This window comes from Jatropha curcas, chromosome 7, assembly GCF_041381405.1.
Source record: "Jatropha curcas cultivar XTBG-Jc1 chromosome 7, XTBG_Jcur_1.0, whole genome shotgun sequence".
Taxonomy (NCBI): Eukaryota; Viridiplantae; Streptophyta; class Magnoliopsida; order Malpighiales; family Euphorbiaceae; genus Jatropha; species Jatropha curcas.
The window spans coordinates 19533633-19555596 of NC_143157.1; the positions used below are offsets into that span (position 1 = coordinate 19533633).

General features: G+C 31.9%; 1 protein-coding gene and 1 long non-coding RNA gene across 2 annotated transcripts; one reads left to right on the top strand and one right to left on the bottom strand.

Moving 5' to 3' along the window:
- Positions 1 to 207: 207 nt before the first annotated feature.
- Positions 208 to 2024, bottom strand: LOC149494885 (uncharacterized). The gene is made up of 3 exons (XR_016321797.1): positions 1603 to 2024; positions 868 to 1005; positions 208 to 788 (listed from the first exon to the last, which is right to left on the bottom strand). It is a non-coding gene; the product is annotated as an uncharacterized LOC149494885 (long non-coding RNA).
- A 4944-nt stretch (positions 2025 to 6968) lies between these two features.
- On the top strand, positions 6969 to 20404 carry LOC149494886 (G-type lectin S-receptor-like serine/threonine-protein kinase At4g27290). Its single transcript, XM_089724451.1, has 7 exons — positions 6969 to 7448; positions 17450 to 18638; positions 18881 to 19011; positions 19103 to 19313; positions 19408 to 19645; positions 19753 to 19903; positions 19982 to 20404. The coding sequence occupies exons 1-7, from the start codon at positions 6969 to 6971 to the stop codon at positions 20291 to 20293; spliced, it is 2712 nt and encodes a 903-aa protein (XP_089580577.1). The 3' UTR covers positions 20294 to 20404.
- Positions 20405 to 21964: the final 1560 nt, after the last annotated feature.

A 21964-nucleotide genomic window follows, 5' to 3' on the forward strand; every position in this document is an offset into this window, starting at 1 on the left:
AATATAAAAAATGAACATTTCATAAAATAAAAAAAATTTTCTCAAAATGATTTAAATCACTGACTTTTCGGTTTGATGACACTTTCGTAACAATACATTTTACATTTTAAACCAATTTGCTTCGTAAGAGATGATGAAATATGCAAAATGGTATGAAAATGCTCTTTTTGCCTAAAAACACGTGCTATTATTTTTCATGTTCCCATTCGAACTTATATGAATCTTTCTTCTACAACAAAGGGGATGAGAGATTTTAATTCTGAATATTATTATAATACTAGGTTTAATCAGACTAGCCATAATAATAATAATATACTAGGTTTAAGACAATACTACCCCTGATCTCTTTCAACAGTAGATTATTGTTAATATATTATTGCTGTGGCAGAGTTTTGATTCTCCATGTGATACATTACTTCCTGGAATGAAAATAGGAAGGAATTTTTTAACTGGTCAAGAGACGTTCCTAACATCTTGGAAGAGTGAAGATAATCCTGGCCACGGCCAATTTTCATTCTGGATAGATCCTGCTGGATTTCCTCAGCTTGTTGTGAGAAATGGAACTTCTAAGCATTACAGACTTGGTTCGTGGAATGGCGTTCGATTTACAGGAACTCCCCAGTTGCCATCAAATTCTAATTTCGTCACATATGAATTTGAATTGAATAAAAATGGAGTCTATTATAGTTATCAGGTTGAAGGTGCTCTATTGTCCAGGTTATTAATGAATCGATCGGGCTTCTTGGAGCGTTTTGTAAGAATAACTCTTCCTTGGAGAAGTATATATTCTGCACCATTAGATGAATGTGATAAGTACTCAGTTTGTGGTGCTAATATGAAATGTAATATTATTGATAATTCTCATACATGTGATTGCTTAGAGGGCTTTATATTGGAATCTTCCAAAAATAGGAGCAATCACTGTGTTCGAAAAACTCCATTGGATTGTAAAAAGTTGTACTCATCTCATTGGTCCAAATCTTTCTTTTCTACCAAAAAATTTATCTGTTTCAAGAAAAGGAATTAGTTAGTTAGGTTATTGCCATATTATCTCATGAGAATACCCACTGAAAATACTTTTTTATATTTCAGATCAGTACAAAAAGGAGCTGATTGGTATCATTGTCAGCTCTGCTATACTCATAGGAATGCTAATGGTGGGGATTATAGTTTTCATAAGGAAAAAGAAACAGAGAAAGCGAGAAACAGTAAAAGGCAGTTGGATCATCCTCGGTAAATGAGATGAGTACAACTCAGCTGCTGCCAAGGTAGAATATTGAAGAATATACAGTCTATCGGTTGAACTGTCTCAACATAATTTGCATACTAGAAAATTAAGGATTTAAGATTAAAAAAAAATGTCAGTCTTATAAGTTAAGAACTTGAGGAAGGTATGGCATATTGGTGGAATAAAGCTTTATTGCAAAATTTGTATAATTATTTTGCATAGTCTCAAAATGAGAACCTCCTTTATAACAGTTTTTTACTAAATTAATAATAATTTGACTATATATATTATTAATCTAAAAAATTAAAAAAGCTTTTTTATCAGCAATGAGAATATTAAAAATTTATTAAAGGTAGTAATAGGACAAAACTTACCAAAACGGAGTAACTACTCCCAAGCCAACTTGCTTGCCCTATACACCCGAATCCAAACTCGAAATTGACAAGAAAACCCAAAACAAATGGAGCAGAAGAACCACATTAAAAACATCTCCCAAGACAAGAGAAGAGTACTAAAAATGCTAGAACTGCTGATAGTACAAAGAGAGAAAATCCAAAAAAAAAAAAAAAAAAAACAATGAAGTTAAATCCAAGCTAAGAATGGACTTGAAGGAGAAACACCTTTCTTAGTTAAAAATCTGCAAAATGATTGTCATCTCTTGAAACAAAAACAAACTGAACCTGGTTGAGTTGAGACAAAATCTTATCAAACTTGTTAAACTTCTCCCACCATTTCCATGCCCTCATAATCTTCTGAATAATTCAGCACAAAGCATTTTTAGAGTCAGACTCTACAATTAAAGGAAAGTTCTTAACATTTGAATACTAATAAAACTCAATAGCCGAAAAGAAAGCAAGGAGTTCCGCCTTATTCGAATCCAAAATACCGACTGAGTGATACATTTAACTACTCGGTTGTTATACCTTAGCACGCCTCTAAACCCTGCTGGACCTGGCTTACCAGAAGAATTAGGATTTTTTTCATGCTAAAAATATAAACAAATAAAAAAATAAAAAATGAAAAATTATATTTTATTAATTTAATTTTTATATCATACTTGGAGATTTTTTTGGTAAATAACAAAAATTTATGTTATTAAAATGTTACATTATTTGTTTAAACTAATAGAATATTTAAAATTTTTTTTAAAAAAAATTTTATGAGTTACATTATGATTAAAACAATGATGGAAATAATTTTTTATTTTTAATTTCATTTTTAATTGTAATTAAAGTTATAAAAGGTTGAAGTTAGGATAAAATTGAAAAAAAAAAAAATAAAATTCTGAGTATTCTAATATATTATGTCTTTTTTAAGATAAAAATATATGCATTAAATTTTCATTTCCCAAATCTTAGAAAATCTTACCATCTTTTTTACAACTACAACAAAGTCAATAAGGAAATGTCGACTTGCACACTGGTTTTCATTCCCCGTTATTTCAAATTCATGGATTGTTATTAAGTTTTTTGAAGCAAGAGTAAAGAGTAACTTTTACGCTCAATTTAATTCGATTTAATATCTTAAAAAATTAGTTCCATTTTGGTTTTAATAAAGAATAGGAAATTTTTTAATACGAATTAGTTTGATTAAATCCAAAAGAAAAGTTGAAACATCCACAAATAATTGAAAATGAATCGAATCATATCCTTTTAGTTTATATGCTGTTCGATTTCAGATTTTATTCCATCAGAAAATTTTCATTCGGTTTAGTTCGCAATTTTTCTAAATTTTGAACCAAAACAAACAAGTGCTTATCTCTCTGCTACTAATTACTGGTTAGAAATTAGTTTAATTCATATTTTGGTGCTGTATTGAAATTTTAAGTATTTAACTTGTTAAGAAAACTTTAAAAGGTTTGAAAAGGACTAAAACATGCTCTGTTAGACTTGGAAATGAACTTGTTTGGACAAGCTGAAATGGAATATTACCAACAAGGGCGGAGCTAAGACAATTATTTTGGAGAGTGAAACAAAATTTTTTAAAGTTTTTAGGGAGTCCAAATTAATTTTTTTATACTTTTAAATATTTAAAATGTAATTTTTCACAAGGAAATTAAAAAAAAAAAAATTTGTTGGGGTGGCCCGCGCCGGTCTGCGCCTCTAGCTATAAGGCTACAAAATTAGTCCTCAAAGCTATAATAATAGTCAGTCAGGTACCCCAATCAAATGCTCATCTACTATAGGTTTTAGGTCGGAAATTGCCTCTCTTTTTTCAAGATTTCCCTTTTTTTAAAAAAAATTAAGTAATTGTTTATTCTTATTCCCGTTTGGGATTTTGTAGTGTTCAGTCTTTTGCATTTTGTGGTTTGGGATTTTGGAGTTGTTTACTTGGTTTTTCCATGAAGGGTAAAACAACTTAACTCATTAACTTACCTTGCAGCAGTGAACAAAATCATGACCCAACGACTTGTAGTTTAACAAAATAAAATATCTAATTAGTAAACTAAATCTAACTTTTAAGAAACGAAGACTTATCTATGCTTGTTGTTAGCTAGAACAATTTTACCATATTATAATATTAGAATTAGTTTGTTTTACATGATAATTATCATTGTAACAGATTTATCTTTATCATTGTAACTGATTTATCTTTATCACTTTGTTAGAGTTAGAGATAAAGTCAAAGTAGTTAGTGTGTTAATAAATACCTTTTGTACCTGTACGTATGAAGGAATGAGATGAGAATATTTTCCTCTACAATTTCTCTCTAAGTTTTCTACATGGTATCAGAGCATTCATGGAAGATTTAGAGAAGAATGAAACCAAACAAACACCTCATGATCCTACCCTACCAATTGTAAACATGAATCCAAACTACGTATCCTTGCCACAATCAATAATTGTGCAGCAAGACAACACCAGCTTCACCTCCATTGTAATCTTAGATGAGACCAATTATGCATTATGGCGACAATTGGTGGAAATGTGAATTGGTGCCCGAAACAAGCTTGGACACTTAACTGGAGCAATAGTAAAGCCACCAGAGACCGATCCGAATTATCCAGCTTGGTGAACTTCGTACCTTATGGTTGTCTGTAAGCCAAGACATTCTATGACGGCACAGATGAAACACAATTATTTGAGTTGAACAAGAGATCCTTCACAACGATGCAAAATGGACGACCGTTGCCGACATACTATAATGAACTCGTGGCTATTTTCCAAGAAAAAGACATGCGAAATGACACTATGGAAGGTACTGTTGCTGGTTTTGTTCAAACTCATAATATATTAACAAGAATGCGAGTCCATATTTTCCTTGGAGGTTTGGATGCTGAATTTGACCAGGTTCGAGGAGAGGTATTACGAGCTGAACCAAAGATGGATCTTGAAAAAACATATGCATACATTCGCAGGGCAGCGCAACAACAACAAGTCATTTCAGCTGTGAAAACAACTGAACCAACTGTTCTAGCAGCAAGGACCCCACGAGGTAAAAATTTAGTTTCAAAAACTGATATGCTTTGTAATTACTGTGGTGGCACGGGCCATACGGAGAAATGTTGCTATGAGAAACGAGGCTATCCAATGTGGTGGGATTTCAACAAAACACCAAGGAAAGTCATACCACTTGGATTTGAAGGATATAAAGGCAAGCAAAATGATGCTCCATCTGCAAATGTAGTCCAACCAGGTAAGGCCAAAAACTTTATGCATATTACAAAGAATCAAACTTGGATCATTGACTCAGGGACAACTAATCATATGAGTATGAATGATAATGAATTAATTGGATATCGGAAAAGTAATGAATCACATATAGTTGCTGCTAATGGAAGCATTGCACCAATTTTAGGAGAAGGGACTGCTATACTTTCTGATACTATCACACTTGATACAGTCCTTATTGTACCTACCCTTAAACAAAATTTGTTATCTGTCAGCCGTGTAACCACAACTTTACATTGTTGTGTTACCTTTTTTCCTTGTTATTGTATCTTCCAGGACTTGTTAGCGAGGAGGACGCTTGGCTTTGGTGTTAAAAGGAACCAACTATACTATCTAGATCTTACAATCGAGGGTCATGAGAGGTTTTGCAATTCGGTTCAGTCTAGAGCCGTAGGACTTGGTGAAACAACAGTGTGGTTATGGCACCGAAGGTTAGGACACATCTCATTTGGGTATTTGAAACAATTGAAGCCTTTGTTATTTAAGAATTGTGATGTTTCAAATTTTAAGTGTGACATTTGTGAGTTTGCAAAAAGTCATCGTGTCACATATTCTCCTAGTTTGAATAAAAGTTTTTCCCCTTTTGATATTATACATTCTGATATTTAGGGCCCTGCAAAAGTAAATTTTTTTTCCAATGCAAAATATTTTATTACATTTACTGATGAGTGTACACGATTTACATGGGTAAATTTGTTGAAAAAGACAAGTGATGCACCATCTATCTTTAAAGAATTTCACAAAATGGTAAAAAATCAATTTGAAAGGCAAATTAAAACTTGGAGAACTGATAATGCAGCTGAATTTTTAACACATGATTTACATGATTTTTTAAAAGTAAACGGTGTTCATCATCAAACCTCATGCACATACACACCCCAACAAAATGGATTGGCAGAACGAAAGAATAGGCAAATTTTAGAAATTGTAAGAGCATCGCTTTTTGGAATGAATGTTCCAATTTTTTATTGGGGTGAAGCAGTAAAATCAGCTGTGTATTTAATGAACAGGGTACCTTCTCGTGCCTTGAATTTTAAAACACCACAACAAAGGTTGCAACATCATTCTAAACGAGTGCATATACCAAATCTAGAACCTAGAATATTTGGTTGTCTTGCATTTGTTCATGTACCAAAAGCTCTTAGACACAAATTAGAACCATGTGCCAAAAAATGCATTTTTGTAGGTTATGGAGATTTGCAAAAAGGGTATAGGGATATGAGCTAGAAACTAAAAAATTGCACATCACACTAGATGTGTCCTTTAATGAAGATAAGCCTTTTTATGCAAACAATAAGCATGCCTCAACTCAGGGGGAGAGTAATCATGAAAACGAGTTGAGTGCTAGGTATGATAGTGTGGAAAATGATTTTTTAGAAGTGGAACAAATAGAAGAAACATTAGCAACCAAGTATGGTCAAGGTAGTATGGAAAGTGTTTCTTTGGCACAAGAGAATGGGCGACTTTCAAATCAACAGGACACTGGAAGGAATGATATGCCAAATGCCAAACAATAGCCTGATCAAGTAAACTACAACAGTGCTTTCACCCCAATCTAAGCTGCACCACACCAGCCACAAATAAATGACCAAACTAACCTGACAAGTGAAGTCGAAACTGAAACTAACTTGACAAGTGAAGTCGAAACTGAAATCCTAAACCTTGAAACCGAACCAAGAAACGAACCCGAAATTGAGACCTTTAACAGTGAAACACCTAAAACCATTTTGCCAAATCCAACCACCAGGGGAAAACCAAGAAAGCAGTATGAACCTAACTTAAGAGCTAATTCAAGATATCCAATTAATAATTATATTTCTACTCATAATATTTCAGGCCCATATGCCTTAATTATTGATCAATTATCCAAAGTTTTTATTCCAAGTAATGTGCAGGAAGCTTTGGCTGATCCTAGATGGAGGAAGGCAATGAATGAGGAGTTGGAAGCATTACAGAGGAATGGAAACTAGGAAGTTGTTACATTGCCTAATAAGAAACGAATTGTTGGTTGTAAATGGGTATTTATAGTGAAGTTAAAGCCTGATGGAAGTATTGATTGCTTTAAGGCAATGCTAGTTGCTAAGGGTTTCACTCATAAATATGGGGTTGATTATCAACAAACCTTTGCTCCTTTAGCAAAACTCAACACTGTAAGAATTCTAATCTCTATTGCTGTTCATAAGGATTGGATTTTGAAACAGTTTGATGCTAAAAATGCTTTCCTAAATGGAGGATTAGAGGAGGAAGTTTTTATGGCTTATCCACATGGTGTAAATGAAAATCTTAAACAAGAAGGCAAAGTTTGTAGGCTTAAGAAATCTCTTTATGGCTTGAAACAGTCTCCTAGGGCATGGTTTGGAAAATTTAGTGGCGAAATGAAGTCTGTTGGATATAAACAAAGTAATCATGATCATACTATGTTTTTAAAATGGAGATATGGAAAGATTACTGTATTACTTGTTTATGTTGATGACATGATAATAACAGGAGATGATGTTGAAGAAATTGAAAAGCTACAAAAATTCCTAGGGAAAATGACAGCTTATTTCGTAAGTGTAAGAATCGCTACAAGTAATATATGATAAGAAAGATATCATTCCCACGAGGATTGTAATCCAAGTACCAAAATTATGTTATCTTGTTATTATTTAAACGATACTTGAGAGAATTGTTTTATGAATGTAAAATAAACAAGAGTCAAGTAAACAAAAATTGATTAAAAGAACTCAAGGAAGTAAGGCTACTAGGGGTTTTGATTTCACTTAATTCTATCCAATTTATTTCATTAGTTCATTAATCAATTTAATTATCCAAGTAGGGGAAACAACTCTGAATTCACTAACAAGCTCTTCCGATGTATTGCTAGCTATTTTAATTCCATTTAATTACCTATCTTCCAATAGCGTAACCAAATATAAATTAAATCATTAAGCTATGTAGTTGTTTATGAATTTACAATTTAAGGTTGATAAATCATAAAAACCTCCCATGAGTCAAACCATATAGCTTCCGCATCAAGTTATTATTCTCATGTGTTTTATTAACCTTTTCTTATCAAAGATCCTTCTTCCGATAGTGATAATTGAAATAAATCAATCTAGGGGAAAACTCTGCCTAGAAGCATTAAGTTCATTAATAAATCATAACTTGAATAAGGAAAAATAAATCTAATTGCATAAATTGGAAAAGAGATTAAGCTACATCAAACCCCTAGTATAAAATTTTAGTTACACAGTACTTAAATAAAACTCAATAATACTTGATAAATGTCCCATAATCAATAAGAATAATGAAAGAAATAAACAAGATTAAGAGATTAGAAATAAGAACTAGTGATAAATTTCTTGGATGGCTTCCTTGAAACTTTGCACAACTCTTGAATACTTAACTTCTAAAGAAAAACAAAACTATATACAAAGCTATAAATTGGGAGAAAGAAGAGGAGATGTAGAGTATGGGATACCTTTGGAATGGCCTCTTCCCCTCTTTATATAGACTTCTTGGGGGAACAATCCATATGCTTTAATGAGTAAAGTCCAACTTTGTGAGGTGGAAAAGTTCTAAATCAAGCCATAAATTACTCTCAATTATGGCTTTCCAAGTGCATATGGTTGAAGTTTGACTGGCATGTGAAGAGAGTATCCAAAGTATCCTGTGAAAATGGTAGGAATTAGTTGGCAATTTTTGACTCAAATTCAGGATTTCTTGATTGGCACGGGCGTGCTGCCTGGCATGGTCTGGGGCGTGCCAGGCTCTGGAAGTCTGGGGCTCTCAACACGGGCCGTGTTGTCTAGCATGGTCTGGATAAGTTCCAGCGCACGGGCGTGCGCCTTAGCACGGCCAGGGGTGTGTGCACCTCTGGAAGTCTGGAACATATGTAGCACGGGCGTGCTTTAGCTGCACGGGCCAAGTCTTTATCTCCAGTGCCGGCACGGGCGTGCGTCTCAGCACGGCCAAGGGGGTGCGCGCCTCTGGAAGTCTAAGGCAATTGAGGCATGGGCGTGCGGCTTAGCATGGGCTGGGGCGTGCGCGCCTCTGACTCTTTGCTTTATTTTGCCTTGTATTTGGCACGGTCGTGCGCCTTAGCATGGGCTGGAGCGTGCTAATCATGTTTTGCCTTATTTTTGTCATTTTCTTGCAAAATCCTACACTTTTCCTCAAAATCAAGTGAGTTGTGTTTCAAGGAAGCTTTTAAGTAAAAACATAATAATATTATATAAAAGCCAATTTAGATAAATTAAAAATTCTAGAAATCTTAGTGAAAATTACAATAAAAATACTATAAAAATTAACACTATCAGAAAACTTTCGATATGAAAGACTTGGGAAATTTGAAATATTTTCTGGGAATTGAAGTGGCTAGATCAAAAAAGGGAATTTTCTTATGTCAACGGAAACATGTGTTAGATATATTAGCTGAAACAGGTATGCTAGACTGTAAGCTAGCCGAAACACCAATGGAAGTAAGTAGCCATTTTGAAAGTGGATCGAAAGAGAGATATGATGATGTGGGGCGATATCAAAGGCTAGTAGGGAGATTGATTTACTTAACACACACTAGGCCTAACATTACTTTTGCAGTTAGTAAGGTCGGCCAATATATGCATGAACCACTTGAAAAGCATATGGAGGCTGTGTTTTGAATTTTGAGGTATTTGAAAGGACTCCAACAAAGGGGATTTTATTTAAAGACAATGGAAACTTGGATATTACATGTTTTACTGATGCAGATTGGGCAGGAGACAAAGATACTAGGCGTTCTACCTCAGGGTATCTTATTATGATTGGTGGAAACTTAGTATCTTGGAAAAGTAAGAAACAAAAAGTTGCTGCAAGATCAAGTGCAGAAGCAGAATTCAGGTCACTAGCCTAAGGGCTGTGTGAACTGATTTGGACAAAAGAAATCGTGAAAGATTTGGGGTTCGATTCAACCAAACTGATGGACTTAATGTGTGATAATCGAGCTACAATCCAAATTGCAAAAAATCCAGTTCAGCATGATAGAACAAAGCACATAGAAATTGATAGACACTTTATTAGAGAGAAGATTGATCAAAGATTGGTCCAATTGGTATTCATTAAGTCAGAAGATCAACTTGCAGACGTGTTAACCAAAGCAGTTAATGGAAGAAGTCATCATTCTGCATGTAGAAAATTGTGTATATTCGATATCCATACTAAAATTGAGGGGGAGTGTTAGCTAGAACAATTTTACCATGTTATAATATTAGAATTAGTTTGTTTTAGATGATAATTATCATTGTAACAGATTTGTCTTTATCACTTTGTTAGAGTTAGAGATAAAGTCAAAGTAGTTAGGGGGTTAATAGATACCTTTTGTACCTGTACGTATGAAGGAATGAGATGAGAATATTTTCCTCTACAATTTCTCTCTAAGTTTTCTACACTTGTAGTATACAAATTCAATAATGACAAATAGACCAAATGAGGATGTAGGTGCATTTACAATCGGGAAAAAGAAAAAGACTCTCTCTCTCTCTCTATATATATATATATATAGGTGGGCAAGATTAATATTGTCAAAATGCCTTTACTAAGTTTGACAAAAATATTATTAACGATTTTATTTGATTTGTTGAAAAACCAAAGGTAATTTTGATTGACATATTAATTTTCAATTTAAATCTAAATTATATTGGATAAAATAAGAAATTATATTAAATAGTATATAAGATATATAAAAAATATGGTAATACTATTTAGTTACACATTTCTTATCACCAAATATAAAATTTAAACCAATTCAAAATCAATATAAAATTTAATATATAATCATTGACTTTCATAAAATCCAGCCTGTAGATGTGTAATTTTCTATTTGAGTCAAACTTTACTAATAAAAATTATGTCTAAAATGGCTAAGAGCACTTTTTTTGTACCTAACAAGCTAATGACATCCTAACCTAATAGACAGAACAAAGATCCTTTACATTCAGATTTGAATCTCACCCTCACCCCTCTTTAATTAGTAACCTCATTAAAAATACTAAATTTCTTATAGAAATAATTGAGAAATGCTACAACCAAATATAAAAATCAATATATTGATTAAGGAGTATTAAATTTCTTCCAAGGTAATAGATAAACATTGCAATAAAATATAGAAAAATCAACATGAAAACTCTTAAGAAAAAATAGTTATATCTATTAATTGTCCATATATTTACTATAAGCAACATATTATGTCTCTATGTAGCAACCTATCCATTAAACAGTAATACTCTTCTTTGTGAAAAATGCAAAGCAGTAAAAATCTAAGACTATTTATTTCCTCGTGATAAATAACTTATATGTATATCTATAATATATATAAAAGTGGAAATGGATGGAGGAACATTAAAATTGTCAAAAATGCCTAAAACTAACTGCCTCTACTTCAAAACAGTCTCCCAATGACACAATCTTCCACCTCCGATAAGCACACTAAAAAGAAAGTCCAAACGGAATCAACCCTAAAACTAATTGCGACCTCCAAAAAATCAGAGGAAAAGAAAATAGAAAAACTAGGTATATATGCGAAGTAAATTTGTGATTTCATTTCCCTAATCGAAGAAACAAACAATCGAAAAACTAGATTTTACGATTTAACAGTAAATACGGTCCATATACATATTGTAACAGCCCAGCCCTAGTGTGATATTGTCCGCTTTGGGTGCCAAACCTGGCCTGAACCCTCACGGTTTTGTTTCTGGGCCAGGGAAACCTCCGCTCTGCCAGCCCAAAATGCGTCACACTAGTTCAAGGTTGCCACCCTTTATGTATAGGACTTCCACCTTGTGCGTAGCCGATGTGGGATTCGCCTAAGGTGTTGTGCCCCAAACCTGGGATGTCACATACACCCCCCCTTAGGGACTCAGCGTCCTCGCTGAGATTTGCCCCACCACCGGCCAGAGGGACAAGGCTTGGCTCTGATACCAAATTGTAACAGCCCAGCCCTAGTGTGATATTGTCCGCTTTGGGTGCCAAACCTGGCCTGAACCCTCACGGTTTTGTTTTTGGGCCAGGGAAACCTCCGCTCTGCTAGCCCAAAACGCGTCACACTAGTTCAAGGTTGCCACCCTTTATGTATAGGACTTCCACCTTGTGCGTAGCCGATGTGGGATTCGCCTAAGGTGTTGTGCCCCAAACCTGGGATGTCACACATATAATGTTTTTCTGGTTCAAACGGCACATACGATGTATGTTGATACAAAGTACATATTTATATGTAAAATTATATATGTACTATATTTAATTGATTTTTCATATATATATATGCAAAATGGTATATGAAAAATGGTATGAAAATGCTTTTTTTGCCTAAAAACACGTGGTATTATTTTTCATGTTCCCATTCGAACTTATATGAATCTTTCTTCTACAATAAAGGGGATGAGAGATTTTAATTTTGAATATTATTATAATACTAGGTTTAATCAGACTAGCCATAATAATAATATACTAGGTTTAAGACAATACTACCCCTGATCTCTTTCAACAGTAGATTATTAGTAATAGTAAAACTAATTTTGTAGTGTTCAGTCTTTTGCATTTTGTCGTTTGGGGTTTTGGAGTTGTTTGCTTGGTTTTTCCATGAAGGGTAAACCAACTTAACTCATTAACTTACCTCGCAGCAGTGAATAAAATCATGACCCAACGACTTGTAGTTTAAATAAAATACCTAATTAATAAACTAAATCTAACTTTTAAGAAATGAAGACTTATCTATGATTGCAGTATACAAATTCAATAATGACAAATAGACCAAATGAGGATCGAGAAAAAGAAAAAGACTATATATATATTCTCTTTTTAATTTAATTTAAAAAGACTATATATATAGTAGTGGGAATAGGTATACAACATTAATATTGTCAAAAATGCCTTTACTAAGTTTGACAAAAATATTATTAACTATTTTAATTTAATTTGTTGAAAAACCAAAGGTAATTTTGATTGACATATTAATTTTCTATTTAAATCTAAATTATATTGGATAAAATAAGAAATTATATTAAATAGTATATAATATATATATATAAATATGGTAATACTATTTAGTTACACATTTTTTATAACCAAATATAAAATTTAAACCAATTCAAAATCAATATAAAATTTAATATATAATCATTGACTTTCATAAAATCCAGTCTATAGAGGTGTAATTTTCTATTTGAGTCAAACTTTACTAATAAAAATTATGTCTAAAATGGCTAAGAGCACTTTTTTTGTACCTAATAAGCTAATGACATCCTAACCTAATAGACAAAACAAAGATTCTTTACATTCGGATTTGAATCTCACCCTCACCCCTCTTTAATTAGTAACCTCATTAAAAATACAAAATTTCTTATAGAAATAATTGAGAACTGCTACAACCAAATATAAAAATCAACATATTGATTAAGAAGTATTAAATTTCTTATAAGGTAATAGATAAACATTGCAATCAAATATAGAAAAATCAACATGAAAACTCTTAAGAAAAAATAGTTATATCTATTAATTGTCCATATATTTACTATAAGCAACATATTATGTCTCTATGTAACAACCTATCCATTAAACAGTGATACTCTTCTTTGTGAAAAATGCAAAGTAGCAAAAATCTAAGACTATTTGTTTCCTCGTGATAAATAACTTATATGTATATCTATAATATATATAAAAGTGGAAATGGGTGGAGGAACATTATGATTGTCAAAAGTGCCCCTACTAAGTTTATGAAATGATAAAAATATTATTTTGGATTTTAATTTGATTGATTGTAAAAGATAAAGATAATTTAATTTTAATTGACATATTAATTTTCTATTTTAATCTAGAGTCTATTGGATAATTTAAGAAATTATATTATATAAATATGATAATATTATTCGGTTTTATCTTTTTTATACCCCAGTATAAAGTTAAAAAAAATTCAAAATTCATATAAATCTAATATATAATCGCTGAGTTTCACAAAATTCAGCTTGTAATTGTGTAATTTTCTATTTGCCAAATTTTTACTAAAAGAATTAGGTCTAAAGGCCAAGGGCACTTTTTTGTACCCAATAAGCTAATGAAGTCCCTAACATAATAGCTGAAACAAAGATTATTTACGTTCGGATTTGCATCTCATCCTCGCCCCTCTTTAATTTGTAATCTCATTCTCACATAAGTAATTGAGAAATGTTGCAACCAAATATAAAAAATCAACAAATTAATTCAGAAGTATTAAATTTCTTACAAAGTAATAGATAAATGTTGCAATCAAATATAGAAAAATCATCCTATACTTGATAACTCTGAACGAAAAAATGAGCTATATTCGGTAATTGCCCATGTATTTACCATAAACAACATGTTATGTCTTTATGTAGCAACACATCCATCAAACAGTGACACTCTTTTTTCCGGAAAGTGCAAAGTAATAGAAAATTTAAAATTCTAATTATTTCCTGACAATAAATAACTTATATATATCTATAATATCTATAATAAATATAAAAGAGGAAATGGATGGAGAAATATTAAGATTGCCAAAAATATCCACACTAAGTTTATGGATTGACAAAGATATCATTAAGAATTTTAATTTGATTGGTTGAAAAGATAAAGGCAATTTAATTTTGATTGGCATATTAATTTTCTATTTAAATCTAAATTCTACTGGATAAAATAAGAAATTATATTATACTATATAATGTATATATAAAATATGGTAATACTATTCGGTTTCACCTTTCTTATAACTCAATATAAAGTTTTAAAAAAAAATTCAAAATCCATATAAAATTTGATGTATGATCATTAAATTTTCATAAATTTAGCCTTTAGATGTGTAATTTTCTATTTGTGTCAAATTTTACTAATACAAATTCTGTTTAAAATGGCCAAGTGCACCTTTTTTGTACCCCTATAAGCCAATGAAGTCCTAATCTAATAGCCAAAATAAAGATCATTTCCGTCCGGATTTGAAACTCATTCTCACCCCTCTTTAATTTGTAACCTCATTAAATAATAATAGATTTCTCACAAAAGTAATTGAGAAATGTTGCAGCCAAAAATAGAAAATCAACATATTGCTTAAGGAGTATTAAATTTCTTACAAGGTAATAAATAAATGTCACAATCAAATATAGAAAAATCAAAACGTACTTGACAAATCTAAAGGAAAAAAATCAGCAATATCAATTAATTGTCCATAGATTTACCACAAGCAACATGTTATGCCTTTATGTAACAAATTATCCATCAAATAGCAACACTTTTTTTTTTCCCGCAAAGTGCAAAGCAATAGCAAATCTAAGACTCCCTTTATTTCGTGACAATAAATAATTTTTATATATCAATAATAACTATAATATATATAAAAGTGAGAATGGGAGGGGAACATTAGGATTCTCAAAAATGTCCCTACTAAGTTTATGTATTAACAAAAATATCATTTAAAGATTTTAATTTGATTGGTTAAAAAAAAAGGAAATTTAATTTTGATTGATATATTAATTTTATATTTAAATCTAAAATTTATTGGATAAAATAAGAAATTATATTATATACTATATAAAGTATATAGAAAATAAGATAATACTATTTGTTTCTACATTTCTTATTACGCAATATAAGTTAAAAAAAATATTTTAAAATCCATATAAAATTTAATATATAATTATTGAATTTCATAAAATTCAGGCTTTAGACGTATAATTTTCTATTTGTATCAAAATTTACTAATAAAAATTATGTCTAAAATGCTAAAGGACACTTTTTTGTACGCTAACAAACCAATAAAGTCCAGACTAACAGCCAAAATAAAGATCCTTTACATCCGGATTTGGACCTCACCCTTACCCCTCTTTAATTTGTTGCCTCATTAAAGAATACAAAATTTCTAGCAAAAATAATTTTGTAATTTGTATTTGACATGTTGCTACCAAATATAAAAAATCAACATGTTGATTAAGGAGTATTAAATTTCTTACAAGATAACAAATAAACATTGGAATCAAATATAAAAGAATTAATTTGTATTTGACAACTCTAAATGGAAAAAACTCAGCTATAACAATTAATTGTCTATATATTTACTATAAACAATATGTTATGTCTTTATGTAGGAAACTATCCATTAAACAGTGACACTCTTCCGCCCGCACAGTGCAAAGTAATAAGAAATCTAACATTCCATTTATTTGTCGATAATAAATAACTTTCATAGATCTATAAGTGGGAGTTGGTAGGTATATATTGAGATTATCGAAAACTACTCCATTTATATATATTATAAATATTATTATAATTTTGTCATGAAAATTTGATTGCTAAATTATAATAATATATTTTATTATAAATATGTCTAAAATCCTTATAAAATTTAATATATAATCATTAATTTTCATCAAACTTAATATGTACTTGACAATTTAATTTAATATAGAAAATCAATCTATTCATTGAGGAGTATTAAATTTCTTATAATGTAATATATAAACGTTCCAATCAAATATAAAAAAAAATCAATTTGACTTGACAATTCTAAAGGAAAGAATCGGCTATATCATTTAATTATCCATATATGGGAAAATAATTTTTTAGTCCTTCAAATTTGCCATAATTGTCTAAGTACTCCCTCACATTTTATATAATATTTAAGTCATCCCTCACATTTGTCTCCGTCTAATTAAAAGGTCCCGTTAAAATGAGGTAAAAAGACAAAAACACCCTTATGCTGATGTGGACAACTTCTTAAAAAAGTTAGTCTCCTCCCCACATGAAGACTTCTCTCTCACAGACGCTCTCAATTTCTAGAAACTACAATGTACCATTCATCTCAGATTCTTTGTGTTTTCATTATTTCAAAGTGATTGCAAAATGAAAATGACCTCTTCGGTTGGCCAATTCGCAGATGGGGGCTGTACTAGTTGGGTGTCCAATTGGCAGGTTCGATTCTGAATTGAACCAAACCAAAAAAAAAAAAATACTGAAAAGATTTAATTTAATTGATTTGGTTTAATTTTAGCTATTTCTGACAAATGTTAGGCTTATTTTCTGCATTCAATTGTTGAGTTTTAACCAAAGTTTACTCACTGCTAACCCTAAATGACTGATCTTAAGTATATTGCAATTTAACCCGGTGGATTCAATATAATATACTTTCTTCATCTATTTTTATTTCTTGTTCAATGTTTTTTATAATAATTAAAGAAATAATTAAATCTCGTAAATTATAACAAAATACTCTTTAATTTAATTAAATTACTCCTTATGTCACCTCGTTATTCCGATTTTAATTTTCACTCTATTAATTTGTTACTAAAATAGTTACTGTGTTTAGTAGATATAAGAATAAAATGAGAAAAAAAATTAATTAAATTATCCTCTATATCAAACCAATAAAAAACGGTCGTTCCATATATCCCGTATAACCACCTTACCTTCTCCATGGTGCGTGGATGTTTAGATGTCTTATCCTAATGTTTAGATGTCACAAATGGTAATATATGTACAAAGCTGTTCAACCACATTACTATTTTAGCATGAAAAACTACTCTCCGTGTAAAAGAGCAAACTGAAAAAAAACAAACAAGAAAAAAAAAAAATCAAAGACGGTGAGACTCTAGTTTCAGCTGGTGGAAAGTTCGAGCTGGGATTTTTCGCACCAGAAAATTCAAAAAAGCGTTATTTAGGAATATGGTACAAAGATCCATCAGCTTATGCAGTAATTTGGGTAGCAAACAGAGAAACCCCACTTACTGATCGCTCAGGAGTTTTGCTTATCTCTAACCAAAGCCTTCTAATCATCTTAAATAGCAAAAATAACACAGTTTGGTCATCTAACAAAACAAGCAATGTCCAAAATCCAGTTGTGCAGCTTTTGGACTCGGGAAATTTAGTTGTCCAAGACAGGAATGGTACTAATTTGCTGTGGCAGAGTTTTGATTCTCCATGTGATACATTACTTCCTGGAATGAAAATAGGAAGGAATTTTTTAACTGGTCAAGAGACGTTCCTAACATCTTGGAAGAGTGAAGATAATCCTGGCCACGGCCAATTTTCATTCTGGATAGATCCTGCTGGATTTCCTCAGCTTGTTGTGAGAAATGGAACTTCTAAGCATTACAGACTTGGTTCGTGGAATGGCGTTGGATTTACAGGAACTCCCCAGTTGCCATCAAATTCAAATATCCTCACATATGAATTTGAATTGAATAAAAATGGAGTCTATTATAGTTATCAGGTTGAAGGTGCTCTTTTGTCCAGGTTATTAATGAATCGATCGGGCTTCTTGGAGCGTTTTGTAAGAATAACTCTTCCTTGGACAAATATATATTCTGCACCATTAGATGAATGTGATAAGTACTCAGTTTGTGGTGCTAATATGAAATGTAATATTATTGATAATTCTCATACATGTGATTGCTTAGAGGGCTTTATATTGGAATCTTCCAAAAATAGGAGCAATCACTGTGTTCGAAAAACTCCATTGGATTGCAAAAAGGGTTACGTTTTTCATAAGTATATAGGATTGAAGTTACCAGATACATCTGATTCTTGGTATGATATGAATATGACACTTGCAGAATGTAAAGAAATGTGTTCAAAAAACTGTTCTTGCACTGCATATGCAAATTCAAACATCATTGGAGATGGCAGTGGCTGCGTGCTATGGTTTGGTGAACTGATTGATATGAGATATTACACTCAAGGTGGTCAAGATATCTATATAAAAATGTCCTCTTCAAAACGATCAGGTACATAAAAAACTCTTTTTTTTCCTCTAATTCTTTCAACTTGGCTCCGGGGAGGATTCAAACTCGAAACTCACAGCACTGAATACAGTAAAATCGAGTCTGGGCTCATTGGTCCAAATCTTTCTTTCTACCAAAAAATTTATCTGTTTCAAGAAAAGGAATTAGCTAGTTAGGTTATTGCCATATTATCTCATGAATATACCCACTGAGAATACTTGATTTGCCAATATGTGATTATGAAGGTTATGAAGATGGAGAGGTAAAGGAAGACATGGAATTGCCAATATTTGATTTGCCTACAATAGCTAAAGCCACAGATAATTTTTCCAGTATCAACAAACTGGGGCAAGGTGGTTTTGGACCTGTCTACAAGGTAAAGTAACGATTTGAATATTATATATGGTACATAACATATTATCTCTGCAACTACAAAGATCTTCAGTTTCTGTAACAATGGTTTTCAGGGTACATTGACTAATGGGCAAGAAATAGCAGTGAAAAGGCTTTCAAAGAGTTCTGGACAAGGGTTAACAGAGTTCAAAAATGAAGTTACTTTGATTGCAAAACTTCAGCACAGAAATCTTGTTAAACTTCTTGGCTGTTGCATTGAGAAAGATGAAAAAATGTTGATATATGAATTCATGCCGAACAAGAGCTTAGATTTTTTCATTTTCGGTTTGAACTTCTCTCTTGTCTATAATTACTATTTCACAACTTGTTTTATGTTAATCTAGTTAAACATTCTACTAATAGATGACAAATATATCAGATCAAATGAGAAGCAATTTTCTAGATTGGAAAAAGCGCTTTCACATTATTGGAGGAATTGCCAGAGGGCTTCTTTATCTTCATCAAGACTCTAGACTAAGGATTATACACAGAGATCTCAAAGCAAGCAATGTGTTATTGGATAAGGACATGAATCCCAAAATTTCTGACTTTGGTTTGGCTACAATATTTGAGGGAGACCAAACAGAGGCTAATACAAATAGAGTGGCAGGAACATAGTAAGTACACATCTGCACTTATTATTCATTTTCAGTTCTCCCCTGTTGGGAATTTCAAATTTAAGATAGCAAAAAATATAGTTCCATTACTATGTTTCCTTTTGCAGTGGTTATATGTCGCCGGAGTACGCAGTGGACGGGCTTTTCTCCATGAAATCAGACGTCTTCAGCTTTGGCGTATTAGTACTGGAGATAGTAAGTGGAAAGAAAAACAGAGGGTTCTTCCACCAAGAACACAACCACAATCTACTTGGACATGTAAGAACTTTTGCTGGCACAGTCACTCAATTACTAATTGGAATAACTTTTTAATCTTTATTGTTCTTGATTTTACAGGCATGGAAACTGTGGATAGAAGAGAGGTCAATGGAATTAGTTGATAGAAAGCTAGAATCTTTAGCCATGTCTGAAGTGTTAAGATGCATTCAAGTGGGTCTTTTATGTGTTCAACAGCGTCCAGAAGACAGACCAAGCATGGCATCTGTAGTTGTAATGTTAAGCAGTGAGAGTTTATTGCCGAAACCGAAGCAGCCAGGCTTTTTCACAGAAAGGAATAAGCCTGAAGCAGAGTCTTCATCCACCAACCATGGAACATCCTCAGTAAATGAGATGAGTACAACTCCAGCTGCTGCCAAGGTAGAATATTAAAGAATATACAGTCTATCGGTTGAACTGTCTCAACATAATTTGCATACTAGAAAATTAAGGATTTAAGATTAAAAAAAATGTCAGTCTTATAAGTTAAGAACTTGAGGAAGGTATGGCATATTGGTGGAATAAAGCTTTATTGCAAAATTTTTATAATTATTTTGCATAGTCTCAAAATGAGAACCTCCTCTATAACAGTTTTTTACTAAATTAATAATAATTTGACTATATATATTATTAATCTAAAAAATTAAAAAAGCTTTTTTATCAGCAATGAGAATATTAAAAATTTATTAAAGGTAGTAATAGGACAAAACTTACCAAAACGGAGTAACTACTCCCAAGCCAACTTGCTTGCCCTATACACCCGAATCCAAACTCGAAATTGACAAGAAAACCCAAAACAAATGGAGCAGAAGAACCACATTAAAAACATCTCCCAAGACAAGAGAAGAGTACTAAAAATGCTAGAACTGCTGATAGTACAAAGAGAGAAAATCCAAAAAAAAAAAAAAAAAAAAAACAATGAAGTTAAATCCAAGCTAAGAATGGACTTGAAGGAGAAACACCTTTCTTAGTTAAAAATCTGCAAAATGATTGTCATCTCTTGAAACAAAAACAAACTGAACCTGGTTGAGTTGAGACAAAATCTTATCAAACTTGTTAAACTTCTATTCGGTTTAACCGAATAATATGGTAATACTATTCGGTTTCACCTTTCTTATAACTCAATATAAAGTTTAAAAAAAGAATTCAAAATCCATATAAAATTTGATGTATGATCATTAAATTTTCATAAATTTAGCCTTTAGATGTGTAATTTTCTATTTGTGTCAAATTTTACTAATAAAAATTGTGTTTAAAATGGCCAAGGGCACCTTTTTTGTACCCCTATAAGCCAATGAAGTCCTAATCTAACAGCCAAAATAAAGATCATTTCGGTCCGGATTTGAAACTCATTCTCACCCCTCTTTAATTTGTAACCTCATTAAATAATACTAAATTTCTCACAAAAGTAATTGAAAAATGTTGCAACCAAATATAGAAAATCAACATATCGATTAAGGAGTATTAAATTTCTTACATGGTAATAAAGAAACATCGCAATCAAATATAGAAAAATCAACACGTGCTTGACAAATCTGAAGGAAAAAATCAGCAATATCAATTAATTGTCCATAGATTTACCATAAGCAACATGTTATGCTTTTATGTAACTGAAACACCCCGTATTTTTATTTTCGAAACTTTTGAATTTTTATTAAATTAACAATCGAAATTTTTGACAGTGTGGACTACAGGTATTGCATAATCTTAGCCTGTGTTCAATTCGCGAGTTGGGCCCAAGCCCAAAGAATAGTATGACAACTCCTAATCGAGAATTTTCTGAACTGTTTAAAAATTATTTTGGGCATTAAATATCTAATTTATTAAAATAAATTAATTAGACCCGTAAACCAGTCTGAAATTTTCAAAAATCAAGTGAAAAATTCGTAAACCTAGTAGAAATCGAGTTGAATAGCTGATTTGGACCAAATCAGTTCGAATCGAACCGGAATGGCCCAGAATTCTCTAGAACTGCCCTTCTTCTTTCTTTTTCTTTTCTTCTTCTTCCTCTCCACCGAGCGCAGGCGCCCCCCCCTTCCTCATCGTTTCCGGCCACTGCTCGAA

Coding starts and splice junctions, on each gene's coding strand:
- LOC149494886 (XM_089724451.1), top strand. CDS start 6,969: ATGCTAGTTGCTAAGGGTTTCACTCATAAATATGGGGTTGATTATCAA. Junction 19,314..19,407: donor CTTAGATTTTTTCATTTTCG/GTTTGAACTTCT, acceptor CAAATATATCAG/ATCAAATGAGAAGCAATTTT. Junction 19,904..19,981: donor ACCACAATCTACTTGGACAT/GTAAGAACTTTT, acceptor TTGATTTTACAG/GCATGGAAACTGTGGATAGA.